The following is a 19,272-nucleotide window of genomic DNA, read 5'->3' as shown; positions in this document are numbered from 1 at the left end:
AGGATTCCATGGCATTGTGCCATGGCAGCTAAAGTAGTATCAAACTGCATTCATTCTACATTGTAGATGAACCTTAAGCATCTTTGACAGATGCTTAAGTCTTTTATTTCAAGAGCTGTGAAAGGATAGTAAATCGTCTGAAGCAATCTAGTCTATTTGGATTGGTATTTGTTCTAAACCCAATTTAAAGAAAATTCATTGTAAGAACCCTTGAGGTTGCCTATCAGGTAGTAACTAAGCAAGGATGCAGGCGGCAGGTGAGAATGGTGCAAATTCTCACAATGGTGAGAAAGACCGTGTTTCCATTTCAATTACAGTAATTATTTCTGAGCATACCTATGAATTAGGATACAACATTTTTATATAATTCTACGCCTTTTTTTTTGTCTTCTCTGGTGATTCATAATAGGGCAAGCCATCCCGTAAAAAAAAAAAAAAGAAGTGCCTCATCAAATGTATCAGCCACTGAGTGGGAAACAGGTGGGAAGACCTGGTGGTTGGCAAGAGCGAGGCGGCTGCCTCAGGAGGCTAGTTTTGATGGTCATGTAAGAAAAGTATGATTTTAGTCATTCAGTATATTATTACTATGCTTAGTTTCTCACTGAACAGAAATACTGCCGGTGGGATTTTTTCAGAGATGGGAGAGGTTAAGGTTTATGGCCTGCTGCTGATTTGGGGATTCTGGGAGCGGTGGTCCAAAACAATAACTTTCCCAAGAGCTTTCTATGGCTGAGAAGTCACTGGGTGAGTTCTTTAAAGTCACCCAGTGACTTGTGCTGGATCTACACTGCCCTATATCTCAAGATCCAAACCCAGATTATCTGCTTTGAACTGGATTATAGGAGGCCCCTTCCACACAGCTGAATAAAACCCCACATTTTCTGCTTTGAACTGGTATATATGGCAGTGTGAACTCAGAGAATCTAGTTCAAAGCAGATATTGTGGCATTTTATGCCTTGATTATTTTGGATTATACGGCTGTGTGGTAGGGCCCTGAGTCTCCACTGCCATAAAATCTGGGATAAGAAGATGATCTGGGATCAGATCCTGGGATATAGGGCAGTGTGGAAGGGGTGTTGGTCAAGCAAGGATTCAGACCCTAGTCTCCAGTGTCTGTAGTCCAATGCTCAAAACACACCAACCTGAGGGCCCTTCCACACAGCCCTATATCCCAAGAATATCAAGCAGAAAATCCCACAGTACCTGCTTTGAACTGCAACATATGGCAGTGTGGACTCATATAACCCAGTTCAAAGCAGATATTGTGGGATTTTCAGCCTTGATATTCTGGGGGCCCTTCCACACAGACCTATATCCCAGAATATCAAGGCAGAAAATCCCACAATACCTGCTTTGAACTGGGTTATCTGAGTCCACACTTAATATTCTGGGATATAGGGCTGTGTGGAAGGGCTCTGACTTTGTTTTGGTCTACTTGTGTTTTACATGTTCTTCTTTTCATTGCTACAAGTCAATTTAAGTCTCTTATTTGGAGAAGAGGTAAGATATAAATCAATAAGAAGGATGAGGAGGAAAAAAAGGGTGTGTGTAATGACAACCTAGGCTGCATGGTTTGGTAAGACAGAAATCTGACAACATACACACATATACAGAGGCACCAGGATAATTAAACACACAAGAAGTATTACAATTATTAAATATTAAATACTATTAAAATAATTCAACGTTGATTGTACCTATCCATCTGTCTATATAAAAGTTAAAGCATGCCTGTCTATGTGTACCATAAAGGCTGTTGCCAAGTGACAATTCAGGGCCCTTCCACAGTCATATAATCCAGAATAGCAAAGCAGACAATCCACAATATCTGCTTTGAACTGGGTTATCTGAATCCACAGTGCCATATAATCCAGGTCAATGTGGATTTTATACAGTTGTGTGGAAGAGGCCATAGTGATCAAATTGGAGGTCTGTGGGAATCCCACAAGCAGATTTAAATCCTTCAGCTCATGCTCCTCCAAAACTGATGAACTTAGACATACTCGGTATCCTGCCCCAATACCCACAACACAGCAGAAGGTATCAATATTAGGTCAGCACCTAAATTATCTCATATTCCTCCTCCAACGTTTAGAGCTGGAGAGGGGAGAAAGGAGAGAGGAAGTGAGGAAGGAAGGAAAGAGAGTCATGGAGACATTGTGAGGCTCTCAGAGCTGGAGAGGGGAGAAAGGAGAGAGGAAGGGAAGAAGGAAGGAAAGAGAAAAAGATGGGAAAGGAGAAGGAAGAAAGAGTGAGAGTGGGAAAGAAAGAAAAAGGAGGGAAGGAAAAAATAGAAAGGGAGGGAAAAGGTATAAAAGGAGGGAAAGAGAAAGAAGGGACGAAACCGGGGGCACACAGGCAACTCCGGCTAGATATGGTAGTTATACAATAAAGTTTGAAGCCCTTTGCTCTTGCTCTTTGTCCTGCATTTTATCTTCCCTCACCCCTCACCTTGTTCCGTACACCCTTACACTCCTCAGCTGCATCACAAACATTTTTGGCTATGGGCCCGAGGCCACAGCATCAGAAGGAACCTAACCATAATTATCTGGTTGGGTTGCATGGAGGGCATGGGGTTGCGATTTCAAAGGTGCTGCACCTACTGGGTTGGGGTGAGGGGGCGAGTCAGTGTGAGTAAGACACGGAGCAGGCTTCGCAAGGGCTGACAAGCGAAGGAGCCTTCCCCCTTCCCAGGGCCCCAGTTCAAAGGGACAGTCCTCCTTCATCTGCCTCCCCTTTGCAGGTGTGGAACCAGGAGCCTTATAATTAGAGACTCCGACGCTCTCAGCCCCAGGGAAGAGTTGGCAAGCGCTGGGGTGAGTCCAGGAGTTCAAAGACGCCTCTACTCTGAGCCTGGGAAAGTTCCTTTGAAAGGACTTCAACTCCAAAAATCCTCCAGACTGCATGCTGTTTGGGGGCTTTTGGGTGTTGCAATCCCCCAGAAGGAATTTCCCTGTACTCTCTCAGCAGACACATCTCTCCCAGTCCTATCATTATGGGAAAGGGAACGGACTCTCCAGATGTTGTTGGACTGCAACTCCTAGCAGCCCTAGTTGCGGTGCTGATTCAGAATATTGCATTGGATAGACCACATCAGCCCTAAATTAATAAATATGGTTTTTTGTGGGTGAAAACTGGATAGCATATGTTCTGTATCAGAAACTAGAGCTGATGTGGTCTATCCAATGCAATTTTCCGAATCAGCACCCCAAATGAGCAAACCAAATCTAAAGTTGACCAAAAACTGATTTGTAACCCTTTTGGTAGTAATATTGGAGTCTGGTCCCCAGTCAAAGTGGTAAAAAAAAAAAGTTGGGAACCATTGCTCTAAAGGTGAAGACACCGAGCAATTGATTCAAACTACAGGAAAACACTTTTCACCTAATCATTAGGAAAAACTTCCTAAAGGCAAGGGCTTTAACAGTTGAATGCACTGCTTTGGAGTGTGATGAGGTGTCCTGCTCTGGAAATTTTGAAACAGAAGATGAATGGCCTTATGTCAGGAGTGCTTTAATTGTGTGTTCCTGCATGGTAGGAAGTTGGACTAGATGCCCCTTGGGCGTATGTTATAACTCTATGATTCTGTGGTAGCAGTTATTATTCCGGATGAAATGCCTACCCCATCATTAACCTTGTTGCTGTTATGCCATTTCAAAGCTCATGAGTAGAACTTGTTCCACACACATGGAACAGGTTTAGTCCATTTTCTCTGCCCCGTAGACAAGTACATTGGGTTGTCAAGGTCAGGCCTGAGTGCCTACCTCTGTACAAGATGGCAAAGCCCTGAGCTTGCATAAGCTGGTCCGACTGGAAGGAGAGGAGCAGGTAGTCGGTGGGAAAGAGCAGGGGAGCCCCCGGCCTCCAGTGCCCATCAAACTGGGCCAACAAGACGTTGCTGTGTCCATCCCGCAGCTCTAGGCGGTCGTTGGGGTCGTGAATGTCAAAGATGCGGAAAGTGAGTTCCACGGAATCGCAGCCCACGGGACTCAAGGCCCAGGTGCAGTTGCTGTCGGCCTCATAGTCATCTGGGAACTGTGGAGAGTAGATCACTCCAGAGGGGTCACTGAAGTTTCCTTGACAAGCGCCCATGGAGACTGGGGTTGGAGGACAAAGAGGAGACACCAGCAAAAGAAGAAGAATGCAGTCATTATGAGAACTGTGACCATTAATAGGTTAGGTTTGGGAATTTGAAATAATGCGATCCTGTTTAATTAATCTGAATAGAGGCATCTCCTATTAGGTGATAAAGCAGATGCAAAGGTGAATAAATATGACACAAAAGCAGAAGGGACTCACTTATTTTTTGCAGCCTCCATCTAATTATTATCTTCTAATAAGTAGACCCAATTAATCAAACTGAATTTAAATGTGTATTCATTTAATATGTTCTCTTTGATTTAATGTCTTTATTCCATCGGGACTAACAATTGGATTTAAATGGTTGTTTGTGATCTCTGAAAACCACAATATGAGCAAATGCCAAGTTTTGCTGTTGTTTGGTTTTGTTCTTTGAAGACACTTTGTAAAAGAAATGAAAACTAATCTGTGAAGCTGACATGCCACGCTTTGACATCTCTCAGAGTAACAACTGGGAAAGAAAACAGTCCAACCGTGTCCGAAGAAACAGGAAAATGAAAAAAAATAAAATAAAAAACCAATGCTGGTTAAAAATAAATAAATACATGCAATCCAGATGTTGAGAACATGAAACTGGAAGGACAGGAGCAAAATGATATCCACTTTGGAGGCGGGCTGGGAAAGTTTCCCTTTTGCAAACCCCAAAATACGCACAGTCCCATCTGCAATGCGTTCTTCCCATTTCTAAGCCTGACACTCCCTCTTGACACTGGCAAGCATTTAGTGTCCTTTCATGCAGCAAAAGATGAGCTTGGGCAAATACATCATGAAGTATAGCTACTTAAATGCCACACTATGTTCAATGGATTTTTCTCCCCATTAACTGTGCATACAGCACTGCAGCTTTAATTCCATAGTATGGGAACAAAATTTCTTTTGCCCATTCTTGCAAGAAAATCCCATATTCTAATGTAACTCATAATAGAATAGGAAGGACAAGAGACTCCTTCCAGAAAATCAGAAACATCGGAGGTAAATTTCAGGCAAAAATGGGCATGATCAAAAGCAAAGATGGCAAGGACCTAACAAAGCTGAAGAGATCAAGAAAAGGTGGCAGGAATATACAGAAGATCTGTATAGGAAGGATAATAATATAGAGGATAGCTTTGACGGTGTGATGAGTGAATTAGAACCAGACATCCTGAGAAGTGAGGTTGAATGGGCCTTAAGAAGCAATGCTAATAACAAGGCAGCAGGAGATGACGGGATCCCAGCTGAGTTGTTTAAAATCTTGGAAGATGATGCTGCCAAGGTGATGCATGCCATATGCCAGCAAATATGGAAAAAATAAGAATGGCCATCAGATTGGGGAAAAAATCAATTTATATTCTCATACCAAAAAAGGGAAATGCTAAAGAATGCTCAAACTTCCATACAGTGGCACTTATTTCCCATGCCAGTAAAGTAATGCTCAAGATCCTGCAAGGCAGACTCCGGCAATACATGGAGTGAGAGTTGCCAGATGTCCAAGCTGGGTTTAGAAAACGCAGAGGAACAAGAGACCAAATTGCCAATATCTGCTGGATAATGGAGGAAGCCAGGGAGTTTCAGAAAAACATCTACTTCTGCTTTATTTACTATTCTAAAGCCTTCGACTGTGTGGATCATAATAAACTGTGGCATATTCTTGGTGGTATGGGGATACCAAGTCATCTTGTCTGTCTCCTGAGAAATCTGTATAAAGACCAAGTAGCCACAGTAAGAACAGACCACAGAACAATAGACTGGTTCAAGATTGGGAAAGGAGTACGGCAGGGCTGCATACTTTCACCCTCCCTATTCAACTTGTACGCAGAACACATCACGTGACATGCAGAGCTTGAGGAATCCAAGGCTGGAGTTAAAATTGCTGGAAGAAACATTAATAACCTTAGGTATGCAGATGATACCACTCTGATGGCTGAAAGTGAGGAGGAGCTGAGGAGCCTTATCACCAAAGTCCATCCTCCAGGAAATAAAGCCCGGCTGCTCACTGGAGGGAAGGATATTAGAGGTAAAGATGAAGTATTTTGGCCACATCATGAGAAGACAGGAAAGCTTGGAAAAGAACATGATGCTGGGGAAAATAGAAGGAAAAAGGAAGAGAGGCCGACCAAGGGCAAGATGGATGGACAGCATCCTTGAAGTGACTGGCTTGACGTTGAAGGAACTGGGGATGGCGACAGCCAACAGGGAGCTCTGGCGTGGACTGGTCCATGAGGTCACGAAAAGTCGAAAACAACTGCGTGAATGCAGAAGAAGAAGAATGTAGTTCATCGCTGCTCCCTAGAGTTTCGGGGATTTTAGATGACTGCAGTGAACCCTGAATAGGCAGATATCCCGAGTATTATCTTACATGTACTGTCCACTAATCTGAATGGGTAAATATAATAATAATAATAATAATAATAATAATAATAATAATAATAAGAAGAAGAAGAAGAAGAAGAAGAAGAAGTATTATTATTATTATTATTATTATTATTATTATTATTATTATCCCGGTTTTTCTCTCCACAAAGGAATATTATAGAAAAGGGGGAAATATTTCAGGCCCCTTCTGTACTGCCATATAATCCAGATTATCCAGATTATCAAATGAGATAATCCACATTATTTGCTTTGAACTGGATTATAATTGGTCCTATAATCCAGTTGGAAGCAGATAATCTGGATTTTATATGGCAGTGTAGAGGACACCTCAGACATCATGGATATACAGGCAGTCCTCAAGTTACAAACCAGATAGGTTCTGTAGGTTTGTTGTTAAATTGTATGTGTATGTACACACACACACAGTATATTAGCTTTAGATAGCATAGGGAAAGGCTAACACCCCTGTAGCCTTTGTTTTGCTGTCTGTCACTTCACTTTCACCCTGTGATAACTGGATTTTGGAAATTTTGGCTTCTTGTGGAAACAAGGATTGGTGATAGTGCTTCAGTGAAGATACCTTTTCCCCATGATAACTCTTTCAGGAATTACTTTCCCTTCCTAGGGGTAGATTTCTCACACTTCTGTTCTCACTCCCGTTCTGAAGTATGAGTCGTTTATAAGTTGGATGTTTGTAACTCGGTGACTGCCCATACCAATATCATAAGTACATAAATCTTGACTAATTTTGTTATTTAAACTAATTTCTCAACAACACACTTACCATTGTATATGCCTATCCGGCCATCCCCTCCACACAGTTCGCTGGATTTGCCAAAGCAGACTTGGTCACACTCCACGGCGCTCACCGGCTGACTATGGCGGACATCGCTTTCGTGGCCACAGAAACAGGCATAGCCAGCTTCTACACCAGCAAACTTTGGGAGAGAAAAAGAGGTAGCAGGATAATGCATTTGTAGAAATGGTGTTTCTATAACTTGTCTGGGACATGAATTCACTGAGGCCCCATCTACACTACAGGACCAGGCTGTGGCGGAGCTGGTTAGTAACCAGCTGCAGTAAATCACTGCTGACCAAGAGGTCATGAGTACGAAACCAGCCCGGGTCGGAGTATGCTCCCAACCATTAATAGTCTAGCTTGCTGTTGACCTACGCAGCCCGAAAGACAGTTGCATCTGTCGAGTAGGAAATTTAGGTACCGCTTTATGCTGGGAGGCTAATTTAACTTATTTACAACACCATAAAACCTTCCAGCAGCTTGTGGAAGAATGAGGAAGGACTGGGTGTCACAAGTGGATGATGAAGCGGCAGCTCCGCCTGTGGCCAGAGTCAAGCATACCCCCATGAAACCAGAAGGTAGAATGTTAAATTGTCTCTGTGTCTTTCTATATATGTCGTATGTCTAATGGCATTGAATGTTTGCCATGTATATGTGCATTGTGATCCGCCCTGAGTCCCTTCGAGGTGAGAAGGGTGGAATATAAATACTGTAAACAAACAAACAAACAAATAAAGAATTTCACTACCAAAAATGTAATTTGATAATGGAGATTAACTGCATTGAGCTGCATTATATGGCAGTGTGGACTCAGGCCCTTTCCACACAGCTGAATAAAATCCCACATTATCTACTTTGAACTGGAATATATGACAGTGTGGACTCAGATAATTCCAGTTCAAAGCAGATATTGTGGGATTTTCTGCCTTGATATTCTGGGTTATATGGCTGCGTGGAAAGGCCCTCAAGATAGTTTGGAAATCAGACTTGAATATTCTGTGACAAACGTTCTCTGGGTTGGAGTTAATATTTCAATCAAGCTTTAGGGAAGAATTGTAAAGTTGCTCCACCGATGATCCTTTTAATGGCTAATTAATACTTATAGGGCCAGACAGGTGGAGTGTGGTAGGGCGCGCCATAGGCAAATCATTTTAAAATGAATTGTAACTCAAAGTCAATTTCAAAAGAAAAGTCATGCAATGGCTTGAGAACATAGCAGCTGCATTTCTTTTCATGTTCACTGGCAATGGCCAAGAGGCATTTACCAGCCCCTAACTGGATATTGCAGCCTGGATGACTAAATGAATTTAGAAGGTGGAGCACAAATTGTGTACATATAATCAAATGCATTGCAATGAAAGGCATTATTAACTTATTAATAGAATACAGTCCTCCCTTTAGAAAATGGGAGAAAAAAAAGTTTCCTAGCGCAAGACATTCTTCTCAAAAGAATCTGCAAGTGGCCTTATGTGGCCTTGTACTTATTGGCTCGAGAAACCAGGGCTGGATTTACTTATAATTTTTGGAAAATGTTATATATAACCATGATATTACACAACCGTCAACAATAGCACATGATAGACATTAAAAGTACGCAAACCGGGTTTCTCTCCCTTCGTCCCATAAATCTTATCTCGCAAAGCTTAGCATTACTTCATTAATTTTCCAGCTTCACTGTTCCCTATTATTTTATCCTATCTCTCCAAGAAGAATGTTTGGTCTCGTGGTGGTTTATGGTTTGGGAGAGCCTTGTTTATGAAAGGAAAATGGATACCAGATTTCAATAAACCGAATGGCATTCCCCTTCCATTCTCGACTGCCCTGGGCAAAGATTGTAAACAATATTTTTTTGGACTATCAGTCCCAGAATCCCCGCATCGGAATGGTTGCCATCTGCGCTGGGTGGGAGCTTCTGAAAGTAATAGTCCACCAAAGTAACTTTTCCAGATCCTGGGGGAAAATGGGACATTCCAGTAATGCTACTGGAGACTTTGGAGACATTAACTTAATTTAGCTGAACAGCAGGGAAAGAGTTCTTGACTTTAAGAGCTTCTAAGAAAGACAATGAGAAAGTCTAAATGTAAACCATATAACTGGGGAAGACAAACAGAGCAACGTATTCCCATATGCAAAATAAAATGTAAACACTTTGAAATGTGTAGTGTACGTCATTCTAGAAAATGCACAATCCCCAGAACAGGAGCATAACTGCAAAGGCAGACGCCCAAACTGAGTGCAACAAATGGGTAACAACTGTAGATTTGCTGCGCTCATAAAACATTGATCGCCCAGAACGAGAAAAACAAATTTACAGCTCGAATGGGAGAACTCCGTCTTACTCAGTCCTGAGCATTAAGCTGATGGGTTGCCAACAGGGAACTGGAAGATTGTGTTTGATGCTCCTTTGGCTAGTCAGTTGGTGGAAGACATGGGGTGCATCTACACTGCAGAATTAATGCAGTTTGACACCACTTTAACTATTATGGCCAAATGCTATGAAATCTTAGGAGATGTAGTTCAGTGAGGCATCAGCCTTCTTTGGCAGAGAGAGCGAGACCCTGTAAAACTAGATGTCCCACAATTCCATAACAGTTAAAGAATGCAAAACTACATTTTTTTCAGTGTAGATGCACCCATGGAAATGTTTTAATACTGGTTATATTTAATCCTGTTTTAATGCTCGTATATTTATATATTTTTAAATTGTTATTCTGATGCTTTTACGTTAAGCTGCTTTGAGTCTCCTTCAGGGTAGATAAAGTGGGGTATAAATAATAACTATAATAATAATTGTGGTGGTGGTGGTAGTTCCACTGGTGATCAGCACACCGGGTGCAGTACCTAAAGACCTTGGCCAGCACTTAAAAACAATTGGCATTGACAAAATTATCATCTATCAGCTGCAAAAGGCCACCCTACTCGGATCTGCACATATTATTGGTTATTCATGGTGCTGATTCAGAAAACTGCATTGGATAGACCACATCAGGTCTCATTTCTGATACAGAACATATGCCATCTAGTAGTCACCATCTGCCCACCTACAGAAAACTATATTTAATAACCTAGAGCTGATGTAGTCTATCCAATGCAATTTTCTGAATCAGCACTCCAAATAACCCCAGTAACAGACCTAAAAACAAAGACACCAAGAAAAAAATTGGTTGGGCTGTGTTATTATCCATAGTAGTAACGGTGAGGCCACGTCCATATTTTAGTTCCTGTGGACCACTGGTTTTCCACTAATCACAGGTTAGGGACCACTGGGCTAAGGGGACCCCATTTGAGCTTGAGACACAAAGATTAAGATTGTGGAATGATCTGCCAGAAGAGATACATTACCTGGATATGCTCTCTGAGGCTAAAAGAGCAGCATAGATCCCTGGAATCAGGGAAATGGATAAAGATGGGTGACTCATACAGCCACTTTGGGCCAACCACTCTGGCTTATCTGATAGAGTTGTTGTGAGATGGGGAGGCGGACAGCTGCGTCCACCAGGTTACATTCATCAGATAAAAATACAGGACATGAAACATAGCTAATGATAACATAAATAAGCCTATGATGATGCCCACAACAGTAGGGGAGAGTGAAAGGGATTGGCTTACCTTGTAACCCCGCTTGCGGCAGAAGCTGAGGCAAACTTGCACCGTGAGCTTGGTGGAGGTGCCGCTGCTTCCGCTCAGTGCCGGCGGAGTCCCGGAGTCCAGGAAGCAACCGACATAGCCAGGCACTGGGAAAAAGACCACAGAATAGTCTAATTACTCTTTAATCCATATCAAAAAGAAGACAACAATCAGAAATGCCATTACATGCACCCTTTTGAGGCAAAGCATAACTGCAAGGCTCTCAGTGCAAGCAGAGTATTACGTATGATGCAAGATGACTAATGCATAAAAGTCCCACTTCCCTAAATACCTTATTATTAGTATAACTAAAGAAATAAAAATGCTATGCAATAACATGCCAGAATGAAGTGCTTGACATGCATTGCCATTCTGTTAATATTTGGAAATTAGGGGCCTTGATTTAAAATTTGTCACAGGGGAAACCACAAAGGTTTAATTTACGACATTGGAATGAGGAAGTGCCGTCACAGTGGATGATGAGGCAGCTGCTCCCCCCTGTGGCCAGAATCGAACATCCCCTCAGGATTAGGTTAAATTGCCTCTGCGTCTGTCTCTGTCTCGGTTCTATGTGTATATGGGCATTGAATGTTTGCCCTATATGTATATAATGTGATCCACCCCGAGTCCCCTTCGGGGTGAGAAAGCGGAATATAAATGCTGTGACTAAATAAATAAATAAATAAATAAAGGAAGAGCAGTGGAAATGGATTGACTGAATGCATTAAGAATGTGAAAGTTTTGGTCGTCTCTGTAACCCACATAGATGGATTCTTCTATACCTGCACAGAGCCCACCAAAACATATAAAGCTAAACACACATGGTATATGGAGAGGTGTGTGTAGCATGCATTTAGTATCCTCAAATGCTTGTTCATCTGGCATTACTGCATTGGAATGTTGGGGAAGTCTATTTGAGAAGTTGAGATTCCTAAGTGAAGGCTTGACGGTGAGCTAAACTACTTGTCAAATCTTCATGGGAAGGGCTATGATTTCATTACAAATCATACCATTAGGTAAGTGTTGCAGGCAACCTCCCATCTGGGTATGTACCCCAGAGCCACCATTGTACACTGGCTATTGTCCTAAGCTGAGTTGTCCATGCTGCATCTAGTGTCAAATTAATGCAATTTGCACTACTAACTGCTGTGACTCAATGCTATGGAATCCTAGGATTTATAGTTTGATGAGGCACCAGTGGTCTTTGACACAGAAGGCTACAGACTTGAAAAACTACTATCTCATGACTCCATAGCACTGAGCCCATGGTAGTTTAAAGTGGTGTCAAGGTGTACAGAGTTGATGCAGCCTAAGAAAATCATTGGGACAACCCCATCAGAATTGGGAAAGGTTATATTTTTGGTCCAAAACTCTCAGAATCCTACTCATATTGATGGAGGAATTCTGGAAATTTCTGAGCTACATACACACAGTGAGCCTGTCCAAGGTCCCACACTCACTGTGGCAGGTTGGGATGTCGCAGTACTTCCAGTAGATCCCTTCCTCGTTCTCTGAGATGTAGCACCAAGGCTGGACATCGCCATCCGGATTCCGGCAATAGTTGTGGCTGCCCAGGCCCCACTCGCCATTGGAGTATTTGGCTGTGTTGTAGGCATGCTCCCGAGTCTGGTTCCAGTACAGGCAGGCGCGTCCAGTGCTCCCCAAGGAGGTCCTGTTCTGCGAACCCCGATAATCAGCCCCATTCACCATAAAACATTCAGATAACTCTGAGGACAACAAGGGGAGAGGGAGAGAAAAGGGGGTGATCAGCTCTTTTGAATGCACACATTTGAGTCTTCTCATATCTCACCCCCCAAAAGGCAGCCAAACTAATATTGTGGTCTCTTTAGAATGGAAATAAATAAATAAATAAATATAGAATAAGAAGAGTTAGAAGAAACCACAAGGATCATTTATTCTAATCCCCTGCCATACAGAAACATGTAAATCATTTTTAAAATTTATTTTTGAAAAATACTATCTTTTCTCCATAGATGCACTTTCTGATGGTCCCAGGACACAAACTTTGCTTCAATAAAAAAACATATTTTTTCAAAATTACATACAATGACCTTCAAGGTTTTTTCATGTCAGGAGCGACGTGAAAAACTGCAAGTGTGTGAGAGGATTGACCATCTGCAAGGACGTTGCCCAGAGTTTCACCATCCTGTGGGAGGCTTCTCTCATGTCCCCGCATGAGGAGCTAAAGCTAACAGATGGGAGCTCACCCTGCTCCCCAGATTCAAATTGCCAACCTTTCGGTCAGCAGCCCTGCTGGCATGAGGGTTTAACCCATTACACCATCGGGAGCTACACCTTCAGGTAATGTGCACAAGATGTATATGAAATATATATGATTGCATGTTCAGACATGGGGACCACCTCCAAGATATCTCATTATACATATATGCAAATACAGGTCTTCCCAAATCTGAAAAAAGAAAAGAAAATCCACACTGTTTCTGATTTCAAGCATTTTGAATAACTTAACCTGTACTGGAATATTTATTTTGCATCTCCAAAGACCAGCTGTCTTATGTAGGAGAGCTGTATTTCCCCCCAAGGCTAGCAATGTATTTTAGGAGAAAATAATGCACATAAAATTGTGTATGTCCTAAATCCACATGATAAAAATTGAAATAAAGGAGCACATACCCCTTTACAAAAGGAGAAGGAATACAAAAACACATACGACCAAAAATAAGTGTAAAATAATGCCTATGGTATATTTGGCACAAAGGCACACAAACAAGCATGAACGTCTATGGGAAGCAAAGAAAAAGTCTCGGTCTCGTAACCTGATACAGAAGTGAAGCAGAACAAGAATGCCAGTGGGATGTTGAGAAAGACAGAGAGAATGAGATTGACAGATTTTCACATTCCAGTCTATAGATTCTGCTTCCACCCCACCATGCCATAAGCAATTGTAGCCACCAAACTGACTTAAATGGGATCAACATTCTAAAAACAAGAACAAAAGTGTCTCAATAACACTGTAATACTGCACTGATATGTTCATATTAGGTATTGAGCTGGAAACAGCTTTGCTATAGCCAATTTGGAAGCAACTCATTACAAAGAAATAGTTATTTGAAATTATTTTTCCAATAACTAAGATATAAAAAAATTACAGTCAGAAGTATAACGTCATTCCTTTCATAGTGTGACTCTTGCATAGTTATGTGGATGTAGAACAGTTTGTGCTAGCTCTTGGTTGTTGTAGTACAGCCTGAGGCTGATGGGTTCACTGATGGTTTAGAGAGATTTGTGGGATTTCCTGTGAGATTTCCTGGAGCACAAAGTGAGTAAGATTCAAGTCTGAAAAATTATGGTTCTCTCTGGGAAAAACCTGACTCAGAAAGTGCAGGACTTCAAGATCAGTTAGAGAAGCCAGAAACTGCAACATTAGATAAGGAGTCAGGTGAAGAGCTAAGTGATAAGGAAGGCTCCCAGGGAGGGCTCCCAGAGCTATGGAGATCAACAAAAGTTTACAGGTTAGAGCAGAAAATAGGCAGCTTGGGGGAAGATTGTTTCCAGACAAGAATTAATCAGGGCCAGTGAACACCTCCCGACAAAGGATTCCCCCAGGCAGGAAGCAGCCAGGCTTTGAAGCTGCAAGGCTATTCAGTGCTAACCAAGCTGGACAATTGCAACATTCATACTTGCCTCAGGCAGATAAGAGTTTTTTCCATACCCTGGACATTCCACAGATATATAAACCCTACTCGCCTAGTTTCCAACAGACCCCACAACCTCTGAGGATGCCTGCCATAGATGTGGGCGAAACGTCAGGAGATAATGTTTCTGGAACATGGCCATACTGTCAGGAAAACTCACAGAAACCCAATGCCCACCCTATATCCAGACATCTACACTACATCAGCCAAATGATGCATCTAGGCTTGGACCTCAGGGCCAAAACCCAGGGCTCTACCACCCAGGAACCTACCATAAAAAAACATCCAGGAAGCAGACTGTGAAAAGGGCAAAGAGTCTTATTATTAGCATCTGGTGAAGTTAGGATCTACAGAGGTTGATACCCTTGCCCATGGCATTCTTCCTTTTCTTATTTATTTTGAAAGTTTGATAGACAAGAAGCAAGCAGCCGAGGAAGTGCATGGTTGCAGGTGCTCTTGGACTATTAAAACATAATGCCTTTCCTTTACAACACATTGCTACAAATTCAGCTATAAGGCGTCTTTAGCATCAAAAGTAAGCTCCACTTTGTCCTCACAATTCTAATGGTGCAATGTTGTGAGTGATCTTAAATTGTATCTTTTGGGGACCCTTCCATCTTTAAAAAAAATCAGAGTGCGCAAAAAAGATGAGGCTGAGTAGATGTAAGTGTGTATGTTGCCCTGACACCAGGGTGATAAACTCTTTGTGGTGCGCTATAAGTGTATAGCACTCCTGGCTGGGGACACAGTGCATAGCTTGGAGAAGCTTTGCATTCAAATCCACCAGCCTGGAAGGCCATAAAAGAAAAGAAGAGATTCATAGGGGTGCAGAAAGCAGCAGTCTAATGAAGCAATTTTTCCAAGCTCTGCACCATGACAATTTATAGTTCCCATATTGGTGACTCTATTCTAGGTCTTGGTATGAACTTTAAAGGGCTCTCTCCATGGTGCTGAGCTGGTTTGGTTGAATAGGTTCAAAACCTTCAATTGCCACTTTAAAGTTCATACTCGGCAGGTTTCACAGACCTGGAAACCACCAATTGCCATTGCATAATCTCGCCATCACAATGCCATTGTATTACTATAGCAAGGGAAGAGGTTTTAAACTTTCTATTATCCTGGCTCTCGAAGAAAGATTTCTCTGCTCTTTGCCAGGAATCTGAAACGCCTGGAAAATATGGAATATGAGGAAATTTCCTATATCTGCCCACTTATTTTTATTTATCATGTCAGAAGCAAACTGAGGATACAGTTATAATGTATTTAAAAATACAAACAAAGTCAAAACATTACATTATATTAGATTTCCTTTGACCAGAAGCTGGCCACTTGGAGTGCCTCTGGTGTTGCTGTAAGAAAGTCCTCCATTGTGCATGTGCATTGTGCATGTAGCAGGGCTCAGTCTGAATTGTAGTAAGTGGTCTGTGGTTTGTTCTTTTCCATACTCACATGTCGTGGACTTTGTGGCCCCATTTCTTAAGGTTGGCTCTGCATCTCGTGATGCCAGAGCACCGTCTGTTCAGCGCCTTCCAAGTCACTCGGTCTTCTGTGTGCCTAGGAGGGAGTTTTTCATATGGTATCAGCCACTGATTGAGGTTCCCGACTTTAACCTTCCACTTTTGGACTCTTGCTTGCTGGGGTGTTGTGTTCCTGTGAATATCTCTGTAGATCTTAGGAAGGTGTTTCTTGATTTAAGGTGTTGCCTTGCTGGCTGATATCTGAACAGAGGATGGGCCGGAGATGTCAATGTCTTGGTCCTTTCATTATTGGCTGCTACATTTGATCATTGAAGCAACAATATAGAGGGCAAAGTGGCAGGGAACGTAGGCCACTTAAATAGCCTTCCTGAGCCATCTATAGCAACAGCCCATCTGGCCCACTCTGCTCTATAATGACAGGAATGTAAACAAAGAACAGTTGGAGTGAAGTTCAGACTGAGAAATGTTAGTGATGTGCTCCATAATTGATCAAAAACACAAAATTGTGTAAATTAGGTTTTTGGGGTGGATGGTTATTGGCTCCATAAAGGTTCACAGTGACCTAGCTTATACTATTTAATTTCTAAACAATACAGAAGAATACAAGACTAACTACCAAAAGAGATCTGAAGTTTCTCAAGCTACGCCTCCAAATTGGGAAAAACCAAGGCCAGATGCTGAGAATTTTATAAGACAGTCTTTCCCAGAAGTTGTAACTCCAAAAACTCAGTTTTTCCAAAGAGGTGAGGACATATGACCAGGGCCTGCTCAGAAACACTTTCTTTTGTCAGACGAATCCAGTGCCACATTTTGACAAGAAGGTTTAAATGTGCATCTCTGGCACTTATTTCTAAAGCCAAGAGTTTAAGGGAAGGACAGGCTTTGACAAGACCGGCAGAAAGAGGAAGGCTCTTGTCTTTTCGGGAAGTTCATAAGAGACCTCCAGCTGCCCCTCTGCTCCCCTTCCCCCCTTCCCTGAAATGTGGAGCTGGAGGAACATCAGAGCAAGTGTGACAAGACAAGCTTGAAAGAAGAGGGACACGTCCCAAGGCTGCCTCCAGGGTGGGGGCCAAAAAGAGATTAGAGATGCTAAATGTGTAATCAGTTAAAGCATGCAAAGGCTTTGAAGATTCAAAGGCGAATCGGTGTGGAGGGTGTCGCGTGAGCCCTGGCTGGAGGCAAGAGAAACACAGGAGACCCTTTTAGATCTTATGTTTGGGAGAGGAGGGACTGGAGGAGGATCAAAGAGTTCAAAGGCACACTTAGAGGCGGCCATGCCAAGACAGTCAAGTGCAGGCAAAACACAACAGGGGCAGAAAGAGGGGGATAAGACGGATAGGAACCTACCCATCTTCCTCTTTGACCTCTAGAAAGCTCAACAGTGTCCCCTCCGGACTACAGGCTGGAAAGAGTTGGGTCCCAGGTCTCCCCACACTTTCAGAAGAACATATTTGTATAACAAGGCCAGCCTAGAAGCAAGGACAGCATACGTACTAACAAGACAGACAAATGTGCCTTTGAACCTGAGGTCTGTAATTCCAGAATGAAAGCCTGGTGAGCTAATGCAGAAACATGATCTAGTACAGTGGTTCTCAACCTGTGGATCCCCAGGTGTTTTGGCCTACAACTCCCAGAAATCCCAGCCAGTTTACCAGCTGTTAGGATTTCTGGGAGTTGAAGACCAAAACATCTGGGGACTCACAGGTTGAGAACCACTGACTAGTAGAACATGGAAGATTCGGAATGGACTGCAGAACTGAAATGGATCTCAAGCTACAACTCTGAATGCTCCAGCACATTTAACAAAACAGTGTCCTCTAAGAAAAAAGACTAGTACACTAATCAGTATTGTACCCCAATAGTTCCCAAACTTTGGTCCTCCAGCTGCTTTGGACTTCAATTCCCTGAAGCTACAGTCAGGTCAACAGTTATGAAATCTGAGAGCTGGAATCCAAACATCTGATAGACCAAAGTCTAGCCAAATTACTCTCATTTTGCTAGCTTTCTGTTTGCATGGATAAAGTGTATGTTTGTAAGGAACACGCAAAAGTTGAGAGTTTACAAGCCCCAGAATCCTCAACCCAGTTATTGGAGGTTTCTGGGACATGTAACAAGACCAAAGAAGCAATGTTTTCGAGCTCCATAAAAGAGTGATTGCTCATCTATAGCCTAAAGAAACTAAAGTCGCCACTATTTCACCACATTGGGATTCTATTGTCTTGTCCCAGGCCGGAAACGGATGAGACTCTGCATGAGAAAAGTCTGATTCCTGAAAAAGGCTGGAGCCCTTGGCACCTATTATTTTGAGAAGCCATGGACTGGGGCGAGATCTGGTGTTTTCTTTAGCTTGGGAAAGCAAAGAAACAAAAAGAATAACAGCAGTGTCATTTTCTGGACAACTCCCCAACACTCCAGATATGACCATACTAGCTGAAGGATTTTAGAACCATACCCTTCAATATTTCACAGATGAAAACCCAGATACATGTTGTCAAGCAATATCAGAGTGAGGCAAAGATGGCAAAAGTCAGGAAGAACACTATCATTGGAAGAGGCTGAAGCAGTTTACTTTCGCCTAAATCTACTGGGAGGGACGAGGTTCTGCCCCCTCCTCTTCTCTCTCCTGAGTTAGTTAAGTGCAAACTGCTGAGTTAGTTGAATGCAAACACCTTTTGCACTTTAAACTGAGTTTCAAGCAATCAAAGTAAGTTGAGGATAAAGAGAAAGTAGCAGGAGAGAATAACTGGGAGATTTTAAAAGGATCCAGTAAAGATAGACAACCAAGGATTAATCAGGACTGTACCTGACAAATCGGAAACAGTTATAGAGCATGATAAATTAGTAAACTCCCAACAGTCAACAAGAGGGATATCTGTGCATTATGTGGCAGGCTTCACTCACTCCCCATGGATAATGAACAAAAAATACAGTACAGTCAGCCCTCCATATTTGTGGGTTTAACTTTTTATGATTGGATTATTTGCAGATTAGATTAACGAAGTGTTTCTAGAAAACTGCATTTTCTCCAGTGTGATCCTATGGTAAATATCTCCCAGAAATGGACCATAGAGGACCTGGTGAATGTCTGGCTCTGGAGGATCTACAGAATCTGAGAGAGATATTGTTTTTTCAGTTAGTTTTCTATTCACAGTTTTCCCACTTTTCCAGGGGTTCTGTCCCAGTGACTATGGAAGGCTGTCT

At 42.3% G+C, this 19,272-nt stretch overlaps 1 protein-coding gene across 2 annotated transcripts in view; it reads right to left on the bottom strand.

Moving 5' to 3' along the window:
* kremen2 (kringle containing transmembrane protein 2) overlaps positions 1 to 19,272 on the bottom strand; it is a 41,965-nt gene that overhangs the window by 8,169 nt on the left and 14,524 nt on the right. Inside the window, exons 1-5 of one of the 2 annotated variants that reach the window (XM_062984383.1) lie at positions 16,043 to 17,010; positions 12,377 to 12,643; positions 10,899 to 11,023; positions 7,275 to 7,428; positions 3,763 to 4,095 (exon numbers count right to left, since the gene is read on the bottom strand). In XM_062984383.1, coding sequence (XP_062840453.1) covers positions 3,763 to 4,095; positions 7,275 to 7,428; positions 10,899 to 11,023; positions 12,377 to 12,626 — 862 coding nt within the window. In that variant the 5' untranslated portion in view covers positions 12,627 to 12,643; positions 16,043 to 17,010. Of the gene's footprint in view, positions 1 to 3,762; positions 4,096 to 7,274; positions 7,429 to 10,898; positions 11,024 to 12,376; positions 12,644 to 16,042; positions 17,011 to 19,272 lie in introns of those variants that run through there. The other variant, XM_008117537.3, reaches the window with a different exon arrangement.

This window comes from Anolis carolinensis, chromosome 6 (genome assembly GCF_035594765.1).
Source record: "Anolis carolinensis isolate JA03-04 chromosome 6, rAnoCar3.1.pri, whole genome shotgun sequence".
In the NCBI taxonomy this organism is placed as follows: domain Eukaryota; kingdom Metazoa; phylum Chordata; class Lepidosauria; order Squamata; family Dactyloidae; genus Anolis; species Anolis carolinensis.
Note: the sequence above shows the minus strand (reverse complement) of the source record. Positions and strands in the feature narration are given on the sequence as shown.